This window comes from Meleagris gallopavo, chromosome 3 (genome assembly GCF_000146605.3).
Source record: "Meleagris gallopavo isolate NT-WF06-2002-E0010 breed Aviagen turkey brand Nicholas breeding stock chromosome 3, Turkey_5.1, whole genome shotgun sequence".
Classification (NCBI taxonomy): Eukaryota; Metazoa; Chordata; class Aves; order Galliformes; family Phasianidae; genus Meleagris; species Meleagris gallopavo.
Genome location: NC_015013.2, coordinates 24,740,968 through 24,751,871, shown reverse-complemented (window position 1 = coordinate 24,751,871; position 10,904 = coordinate 24,740,968). Strand labels below are relative to the sequence as shown.

The window sequence follows — 10,904 nt, the reverse complement described above, 5'->3', positions numbered from 1 at the left end:
TTACCGACCCTCATTGCTTACACAAACAAGACAGCTTTCAGTCTCCTGTTTCTTGACCTACTTGGACTGCCTCCTGTAATTGCAAGGTAAAGGCTGCTGTTGAGGGCACATCAGTTCACACAAGCATGCTGCTAAGCAGGACATGCTGTCAGACAAGATCCCATCCCTCACGGCCAGACCTACACAACAGTGCTGGCATGACAGCACTTGGAGTGTCTGTGCTGCAGTGCTCGCACACGCCTGTCCCTGCCTCTGCCTCCTTCCCTGTGGGCAATGAAAGTTTCTCTCCTCCTGACTTTGGGCTCTTGTTGCTGCTGATGCTTTACCAGTAGCGTACAATATGCCTAGATTTGAGACAAGAATTGGCAGAAAAGCTGACCATCACTGGGGGGAGAGTGACCCCCACCTAGGCCAGACCTGTCAAGGTCAAGAGCCATAGGCAACATTAGAAACTCCCAGCAGGTTGTCCTCACATTGCCCTGACTGGCAGGACAAGGAGCAGTCCCTGGGGCAGGCAGAGACCCTCAGCCCAGGTGCTCCTAGGGGAAGCCCTGAACCCTCAGGTCTTTGTGGTGCACATCACCATGCTCTCTTGCTCCCTGCTTGGCTGGCCCACTGCAGGTCCCAGAGATATTCAGTGTCCTCAGTCATCTTCTCAAGTTCCTAGGCCACCTCCTGGATTGGAACAGAGGGGCCCTCTTGTGGCACACGTGCATCATTTTCCCCTCACTGGTCCTGCTCCTGGGCTGGAGGTCTCAGTTGCCTTGAAGCTTTCACCAGTTTCTCTATGACAAAATCAAGAGAAGAGTGTGTGCTCAAAACATCATCTCTTACATAGCCCCTCTTCTTCCAGTTCCTTGTACTCACACAATTCCCCACTCTCCACGCTTATTTTGGCCATGCTGTTCAACATAATCCTTTCCAGCATGTTTTGCATCTGTACAGCTCTTAGCTGTTCTTTTCACACTCCTGTACTGTAGGACTTTGGTAGAAGAGAAAAAAAATCTTGCCCAGCTCCAGCTTACACTCATCTGGAGTAAGACTTATGGTGGTGGAGAGAGTTGTCCATGAGCCTTTGCTTTCCTTGAAGCAACTGTGAAATTCAGGCCTCCTAGAGTACTCACTGTCCTTTACCATACAAATTCTCCCCTGCCCTTCCATGTAAGCAGGATTGGGAACTAGATCGAGTGGACCAGGAGCATACAAGAAAAGCAGAGACAGTACATGCTCTCAAGGGGCTGTAAATCATTTAAATACCCCTGCTTTCCTTCCTGGAAAAGGTTGGAGAATAGAGGCAGGAAAACAATCTTGAGGATTCAGAGAAGGAATGAAAGACACGGAAAACCCCATTTGCTACCCTGAAAATAATAATCCTGACCAGGAAATCTGATATAACTTTCTGACAGTGATTTGTATGCCCAGGATTCAGCTAAAAATGAATGAGAAGGTACAGGCTCTCAAAAGACTCTTAATTTTAAAGCAAGGATAAACTATACACTTCTAAACTAGGGAATTTTCCGTTTTTGAAAAGGATAGTTTCCAAACAGGCTTGCTCTCAAGAACTGAACAGGGGTCCTGGGGTGAGAGTTCAGATACTTTCCACATAATCTCAGGACAAATCTGTGAGAAAGACTATGCACCATCATTTCTGTGAGCATCAGCATCTTTGTGAGAGGACTTTAGCACCTTGAACCAACAGGCTGAGATCCTGGCAGAAGACCATCTGATATCATGACTGCATTCAGAAACAGGTAAATCAAAATGCTTCATTGATCCATGCAAAAGAGCCAAGAAAATACAGGTTTTGAGTAGTAAACGTGTTTGATTTTTCATATTAGTCATCCATCTGAAAATCTACTTCACTGAGCCATGCACTTTGACATCCTTCTCTTTAAACATTAAAAGCACTAATTGGTTTCTTCACTGTATTTGCCAATCCTACAGTAAAGGCAGTGCATACAATAAGTGCACTGTTGCCTTAAGGAAACAAACCAAAGCTGGCTTTTATGTCTGACTTCTCAGTGTGCAAGAGAAAGCTTCTACAAAATCAGAAACCTCATAAAACAGAGGCTATTGACTGATTAACCTGTAGTAACTCTGACCTCTGGACTGCAAGACAACTCTCTCTGGCCAAGACAACTCTCATCTTTTTTCCTGTTGCAGAAAGACCTGAGAAAAAGCAATGACAAATCATTAGAAACCTAAGCCCTTCCAAATTTCTCCCCTAATTAATGCAGGACAGGCAGAGGCAATAACATAAGTATCTTTCTAAAAATATCTATAGCATCAATACAGGCAAAATGAAGATCATTCTCCACAATAGACATGTTCTCTTTTTTGCAGTGCTAACAGTTAAAATGTGGCTTTAAATTCAATTTAATTTCATTGGTATAATCTCCAGCAACACCCACAAGAAATGGTCAAGAAAAGGTTCCTGGGAAAATAAGATTGCTCCTGCTAAATACTGAGGATAATCCCCAATTGCTGTTATCTGTGATGATGGCTTCCTGGATTTTTAAAGACATAACAATCAATAAGCCTTCAGAAGGACTGGTAAGCAGTCATTTGACACATGTAGTACTTTTTTCACTACGTCCTCCTATAAGGAGAGCAAGGAGAAGAATGCAAAAACTAAAAAAAAAAATAAAACAACACCCTCATCCTATTTTAACAACATATCTAACTAGCTAGAAGGTTCACTTAAGGTTGATGGGACGTATAGAACCGCCAGCCTTAAATGATATTATAATAGGCAGGAATGGGATATTCTGGAAGGCAAACACAGCCCATTTTTAGAAGCCTTCACAGAACAACAGCACCCGTAGAATTCTAAATATCTGGTACGTTCATAACAGCCATGTGCTCCATGGAAAGCATGACAGCAAGATCCCAATCAAGTTGACATTCTGTGTTTTAAACAGAAAATCCACTGTAACCAATACATGTGAAAAGATCTCTTCTGCACTTCTGCAGTGTAAGATACTCATCACAGACTAGGTTCAGTATTAAGCCAATGCCAGCTGAAAGGAAGCAGACTGGTAAATACAGAGTCTTCAGAGTCAGCATGGAGCATTAGTTCAACAACTTGGGCATCCTCTTGAGGAAGCAGTAAATCTTATTGCCTGTACAGCATTCCTAAGACTACTTTCCTCCATTTCTGTGTCAGGAATCCTCTGGCACAGCAGCTATCTACTGATCAGATGCAGATTGATGAGATATTGTGGCCACATGGCCAGTGGTTTAGACATGTGTCCTTCAAAAGACTTTCATAGTGCACTGGCAAGAGCTGTGGTGGCAATGACTTTCACCAGAACTTTGTCCTCTCTAATCTGATCGTGTCACGCTAATTTCCTGTAGGATGTACTTTATGCTGTTATCAGAGTCCTTGCTCTACTTCTAACAGCTTCTCTTTTGCCACGGAGACTCTTCCTAGATCTCCCTTGTGATGGTGGATAAGTTGGATCAGTTACACAGTCACCCAAAACCCTGCCTGATTTATTGAGATAAATCATGGTTTAGTTGCTTTCCTAAAGATCCATCATGTTTTCCATATTTCTGTAACTTGCTGCTTATAACCCACTGAGCAGTGTTTGTTGTGAGAATCACGTGGACAGCTGAGGAAAAAAAACTAGGTCAGCACTAGAAGGCAAGCTGCTGCCAACTCTGAGTGACAGCCTTCAGTGACTAGGGCTGAGATTTATACCAGAAACAGCGGATGCCATTTCACACATTCTTTTTTAAACTGAAAATGTTTAGCTAAAGAAAAACTGAAAAGCATTAACTTTTGCTGTTTGGATTTTCAATATTTCAGACGTCCAAAATAACTCTAGGATGTAAGGGAACCTTTTCTGTGAAGTTATTTTAGAACTGGAGAAAAGATGGAAATATCATAGTGCAAATACTGGGTGGTTTCAATTTTTCTACATTCATTTTGTATTTTAAGAGAAATATATTAAGACAATAATTTTCTAAGTATTTAAGCATTAAAAAACATAGGTACTTTACAAAAATAAGACCATCTTCAAAATAATTTTGTCTTCTTTCCACTCCTCCCACTCATTCTAATTATATCTTCCCTTTTACCATGATCTTCAGTGATTTGGGATTGAGTCTATTCCTATCTTAGGTTTCCACCTATAAAATTTCCCCATTTCCACTGTCACTCACATCATAACTTATTTGTAGCAGAGATATTTTTTAGCATGTTTGTTCAGAGCCTGTTGGCACCAATTCTTGACCTTGATCACAGTCAGAAGCAAACAACCATCTCCTAACATCCCCTTCTGTACCAAACCCATACTGAAACACTGGGTAAGAACAAGTTTGGGGGGAATAATTCTCTCTAATTGTTGAGTAGGTGGTATAAATTTAATGCTTGATAGGTGATTTAAATGGCTGGATAGATAGACAACAATAAAATCATTCACTGGCAGCATATAGCTACTCATTTCAAAGGTTTTAATCTGATTTTTAGAAGTCTGTTCTGAAAGGTTGAAACTTGGACAAATGCATAAGTTAATTAAGGGGAATTCTGTGCATTCATTTTGCCTCGGTCTTTTGAATGTGAGGGATAACCTAGGGACTTCTATATGATGCTTCTTCTGTATTTATCGCAGCTGAGCAACAACAGTGGTTGCAAGCTGGGAAGACAAAGAATGGGAGTTACAGCATGCCTGGAAACGAGACCGCCTCTCTTGGTGTTTGGATTGATGGTCCCCATTCAGACGAATCCAGCACGCTGCCCCTTCTGCAATCTTACACTGGTGCTTTTTTAAATAAATCTGTCAAGGGGAAAATAAGCTTACTTGTAAACTAAATCGATATTTTTAAGCTTTAAGTGGGAGTCTTGTCACCCTGCCTTGCTCAGGAAGAGCTGGGCGTGATGAGTAACCCACGTGTGTTCCAATGCAGTACTTTGCTGTAATTACAACGTTATTGGGGAGCCACACTAACCTTTCCCATTTTCCTCAAGATTATCGCTTGCACCGGCCGATACCATCCACCCTATCAGCAACTCTGGTGCTTGGAAAGGGTAATCTGGAGACACACTTTCCACCTGAGCAGCACCGTGCCGGGTCACACCCCGAGGCAACACGGCCGTTCGGAGGCGTCGCAAGGCCTGACACCGGCAGACCGCCAAGCCAGCAGGAAGCGCTGTCGGAACGGGCGGCGCTCTATCCTTGACGTGTTGGCGGGGCGTTCGCCCCGCGCAGCGCCGCGCAGCCCCGCCCCGCCGCCGTCACGCCACCCGCTCGGCCGGCGCTGCGTCAGCCAGGCAAGATGGAGACCGCCGAGGAAGGTACGGCGCTCGCTTGGTGCCCTTCGCTTCCCCCAGCTCTCCCGGCACGGCGGGGCTCTGCCCGCGCTGCCACTGAGGGCGCAGTGGCTGTGTGGGGGGCCCCGTTAGCGCGTTACCCGGCGGCAGCGGGGCGGCCGGGGCGCGCGTCCCTTACATAACCGCGGCCGTTGGGAACCGGGTGCTGCCCGGCGGGGGAGGGGCGGCGGTGCTGTGGCGGCGGTGCTGTGGTAACGGCGCGGCTCGGTTCGGCTCAGTTCGGTTCGGTATGAGGAAAACGTTAGCGGCTTGGCTTTCGTTACTGAGCCGTCCCTTTGCGTGTGTGTTTGCATGCACTCGGCTTAACAACTTGAGAGGATAAAACAGCTGGGAAAACGTGAAGCGATGGGTTGGAATAAGGCTGTGTCTTCGTAGATATGCCCGTTGCGCTGTGCTGTGGAAGCTCAGCGCTCGTGGAAACAAAAGAAATCACAACGTGCGTGTGCTTAACATCTAACAACTTGTAAAGCTGCTTGCTGCAGCACTCCTCTGCTTCTGCAGCCCAGCAGTTCCATCAGATGGCGTGATTCAAGTGACTGCTGAGGTTTTGGTTACTTGGCATTCAGTTGTCCAGGATGCTTGGATTACAGTGAACTGTGGGACGGGTTCTCAGAACTGACCAGTCCTGCTCTCACCATGCCAGTCGTTGGTAAATCCATCTCGGTGGATTTAATCCAAAATCCACAGCTGATAATTTGTAACAGGCAGGCTGCTAGGAATGATAGCCTTTGATCCTGTGTGCTTTCAGAGGACCTGATCTGATGATTGGGGAATATGGGAGGAGAGAAAGGGGGTCGTTAAATACCCTCTAGGACGCATTTGTGCTGTACTTTCCAGTTGGACTTTACACTTGTGCTGTTTCTGTTTGTATTTATTTATTCATTTGCATTATATGTATATCTGTGTACCATATGTAGCACCTTACATGTTAATGTTGCCCTCAAAAGCTTAAAAATAATAGGACTGGAACTAACTGTTGCACAGACTTGTGCTGTAAATTTCAAGTGGGCCTTTGTAAGTGTTGACAACCCAGTAGTGATATTTGTGGCAGTTGCACTTCTGTTAGAATCATAGAATCACAGAATTGCTCAGGTTGGAAAAGGCCATCAAGTCCAACCACAACCTAACCATACCTCCCTAACTCCAACAACCCTCTGCTAAATCATGTCTCTGAGTACCACATCCAAACAGTTTTTAAACACATCCAGGGATGGTGACTCAACCACCTCCCTGGGGAGCCTATTCCAGTGTTTAACAACCCTTTCTGTAAAGAAGTGTTTCCTGATATCCAACCTAAACCTCCCCTGATGCAACTTGAGGCCATCTCCCCTCATTCTGTCATCTGTCACCAGTGTGAAGAGACCAGCCCCACTCTTGCTGTAAGCACCTTTCAGATATTGGAAGAGAGCAATAAGGTCTCCCCTCAGCCTCCTTTTCCCCAGACTAAACAGTCTAAACAGAATGGCTGATTGATGAAGTTAATAATTGAAGCAGAAAGAAACTCACGTGTCTTTCCAGTTAAATCAGTTTCTTGCTGAATAATCTGAACTTCAGTTTTAAATATTACATTGGTGAATGTTTTGTTAGATATGTGACAGGCAAAGAAGTTTTCTGTGGGGAGAACAAAGAGCTGTATTACCCAGAACTGTTATTTCCAAACTGCATCTTTGTAATAGGATGCAAAGTCTGTATGCAAGTAGAAAAATAGCATCTACTACACTCTGGAATTCTCTCTGTACTTGCTATTATACATAAGGTGCATGTTGACCCTTAGCAGGGGTCATTGATTTGAAGTTAGATGTTGCTAAATAGACCAGATTGTTGCTTCTCATGTGTTTGATTTTATAAAACAAGAGGGAATAACTAGAAATTCTCATCTCCTTAAAAAACTAAAAATTAGGCTTAACATCTTTTCATAAGCTAACAGAAGAATGAAATCATTTTCTTAGAGAAGAATTCATTGATTTTCAGTAAAGAAAATTCTGCTCTTCCCAGCAATCTTGGGAATGCATGAGCAATCTGTTGTGAAAGTCAATACACCGTTAATGAGTGGGCTCAGAGGGCTGTGGGGGTCCTTCAGAAAACAATGTGCTTTTAACTTGCTTCCTCTGGTGCCACAGTGTTCTTAAAGCAGTAGTTTCACATCAGTTGAAGCCATGTAACCCCTGGTTCCTGTGTTCTGTTATCTGCCCCATTCTGTCTCTTGTCTAACCCTTCACAAGGCCTCTCTGACATATCAAGTTGTCAGCCTGCTGTGGGTAAGGTGAGGAAGGTAGATCTTGCCCGGAAGTTGGAGAGATCTGTTCTCTATGGTTGTCTGGAAATACTCTCTGTCATAAAATGAATTCTTTGTTTCTTGAAGTGGTGGTTCTGGCCTTTCTTGTAGGCAGAGAGACCAGGAGCTCTTGGTGTTCGCAGCCATGTGACATTACTTGACGTGACTGCAATGGAAATACTTCTGGTGTTTGCTTGTAGCATCGCTGGTGTGGTGCTTAATATAAGTTTCTGGAATTAATTATAGATATTCATCCCATGAGAATGAGTTAAATCTCTTAGAAAATATCTCTTTTTTTTTTTTCAGAATTACTTTAATTCTTTCATGCTATGTGTAGAAATGATTCTAATACTGTGTAAATTGTGGATTTGGTCAAATTATGATTTCTTTGCAGAAAAACCTTCGGATTGTAACATTTGGTTCCCTTTGAAATTCTTCATAGAAAAACAGTAACGTTTGGAGATTTGAACCAAGAATAAAGATGTGTGGTTTTAACTTGAAATTGTGTATTTTCAGTGTTTTTACATCACTGATATAAGTTAGTATTTTCCTTCGATATGCATCAGTTACTTCTTTAGCATTGCTGGATGATATTGATGGAGAAATGTTTCCTGAAAGAGAGAATCCTAAACCTAAATCTTCTGTAAAAGTGGACGTGTTATATTTGTTTCCATAATGCAAGTACGGGTGCAAGGGTATGAAAATAATAAGGGAATATAACACACATCTGTCAATAAACAAACAAAATAGTTGAGTTGTGTTCAAATGCTCTGGATAATGAAATAGTGTTAGAAAAGACATCCTATCTTTAGAGGGAAAAGGATACGTTCACTTCTGTGCCTGCAAAACATCTTGCAATGGTTAGTTGTAAGAAAATGTCAAAAACATAAAGAAGCTTCAAGACTCCTATGAAATAAGAAATAGAAAATGTCTTTCATCTTGTGACTGGATTGCAGGCTGTTAAATGGATGGCCTTACTCAGCTTCAGTGGCAAAGTCACAAAATATCTCTTTGTGTTCGTTATGATTTTGGTGTTTTGATTATTCCTTTCCTCACAAAGCAGCATGCACTTTATGTTCCAGAGTAGTGGCTGTCTTATGCACATGTTAGGAACTGGTAAATCTCTTCTACTCAGCTTCTCTTTAACTTATCGAAAACTCAGAATTATTCCGTTTCAAAGTTTACATTTGCTTTCAGGGAGACTGTCCTTTGCAAACTGTATGTTGCTTTAGAGGTGATGTTGTTATTATTATGCTCTACATACAGCTCTGGTATGTGTATATCCTAGCAACCTTAAGAACCTTAAGTATGTAATAAAGAAAAAGGTGGGGTTTTTTGTTGTTTTTTTTTTAAAGATGATGATCAGGGAGATAATGTTGTTTCTGTTCTGGTAGTCCTCAAGTCTTCATATCTTCTATCACATTAAATCAGTCTTAAAGCTTTTTCCAATTATTTTTGCTTCATTTTGCTACATGGCAAAGTTTCCGTCGCGTGTAATTAGTTTTGTAAATGTGACTTCTGCCAGCAGAAGTGTGATAACTGTTGTCTTGTTCAGCAGATATATGCAGAGTCTGTCGGTCTGAAGGAACTCCTGAGAAACCCCTGTATCATCCATGTGTGTGTACTGGCAGTATTAAATTTATTCATCAGGAATGGTAAGTTCTGAGTAGTTTTTGTTTGTTCCTTCATTTTTCTTTAAGAAAATTAATGTATTTCTAAAAGCAGTACTTCGTATGTCTTCATGTTAACATGTTTAAAATGAAGCAAATTTTCAGAGGAAATATGTTCAGGGTTTGGGGCTTTTTTTGTATGATGGTTCATTACATAGAAGTGTGAATTCTCACAAGGAATTTAGCAGTTACATGTGAAAAGGAAGTACTCATACGTTTGTTTGAGAGTACAGTTCTCTTCACACATCTGCAGTTCTCTTCACACATCTGCCTTATGAGAACAAGAAGCAGAAAAATAGATATACGTTCTTTTTTTCTGCCTTTTTTTAATAGTGAATGAAGAAGAGTACTTAACCTCGTGCTAAGAATAAAACAAACAAACCATACTAAGATATTTTTGAGATGATGTTCAGTCAGGGAAGTCCTAAAAATGAAGACTATAATTCTAGTCTATGATGCGCTCTCCTTTTGATTGTATTTTAATAGTCATTCTTTCACAGATAGAGTGGTTTTGAATCCTGAAATATTTTTAAGGACTGGTACTCCCAGTCAGTATCTACACGAGGGTATGTGCTTTCAGCCATTACCATTTTCAGTAACATACATACTTGATGATGTACTTTTCTCTGTGTAAGTGATGTAATTGAAGATGTATCATAGAATCACTCAGATTGGAAAAGACCTTAAAGATGATCGAGTCCAACCACAATCTAACCATACCTCCCTAACTCTAACAACCCTCTGCTAAATCATGTCTCTGAGCACCACATCCAAACAGTTTTTAAACACATTCAGGGATGGTGACTCAACCACCTCCCTGGGGAACTCAGCTTTTTTTTCCACTTTCTGCGACTTTGTGGCCTAAGTATACTTAATAAACAAGTTAGTTTGTCCTCCATGATAGTATGAAGTTCTGCTTTGTTTGAAACAGATAATTGATTTGCTTTTTGTAATGGAGAGGAAAGGGGAAAGATGTAATAGCATGTCTAAATGTGATCACTTTTTGTTTCAGCTTAGTTCAGTGGCTTAAACACAGCAGAAAAGAATACTGTGAATTATGTAAGCACAGATTTGCTTTCACACCAAGTAAGTATGTTTCGCTACTCCTGTTTTTTTCAGAACTTCATTTTTTTTATCGTAGTATTTGTGAAGGGATTACTTTCTCATTCAGCACGCTAGGTCCACGCTTGTTTTTTAATTTCTGAATTCAAGTTTGAATTAGTTCTTTATCATCACAGATCATGTGTGTTGTTTAAATGATGGATAACATGGTGCTTTCATAACCTTACAGGAGCTGTAACAGAAGCATCTTTCGTACCTGTTCTGACTTCCTTAGTCTAATGCTATTACTGTCAACATTAGTGCATATGGCTTTTTGTTTGATTATTTATTTATTGTTGACTGGCTGTTTGGATGTCTGAATGTTAAGGTGAAATTTGAATTTGAAACACAGTTTTCAGTGACCTTTAAACTGTCTACCTGTGACACTACTGTATGGCTTCTGACAGCTTCAGTTCAAAGAGTTGTGACAGTAATGCAAACAATAATTTTTCTACTTGCATTTCAGTCAAGATACAGTAACTACCAGATATTACACTGCCTGTTATGTTAGATTCACTTCAAT

General features: G+C 41.5%; 1 protein-coding gene across 2 annotated transcripts in view; it reads left to right on the top strand.

Moving 5' to 3' along the window:
- Window positions 1-5,219: 5,219 nt before the first annotated feature.
- Window positions 5,220-10,904, top strand: part of MARCHF6 (membrane associated ring-CH-type finger 6) — a 43,440-nt gene continuing 37,755 nt past the window's right edge. Inside the window, exons 1-3 of one of the 2 annotated variants that reach the window (XM_010708508.2) lie at window positions 5,220-5,299; window positions 9,169-9,265; window positions 10,293-10,366. In XM_010708508.2, the coding sequence (XP_010706810.1) occupies window positions 5,281-5,299; window positions 9,169-9,265; window positions 10,293-10,366 (190 nt within the window). In that variant the 5' untranslated portion in view covers window positions 5,220-5,280. Of the gene's footprint in view, window positions 5,300-9,165; window positions 9,266-10,292; window positions 10,367-10,904 lie in introns of both variants that reach the window. The other variant, XM_019613829.2, reaches the window with a different exon arrangement.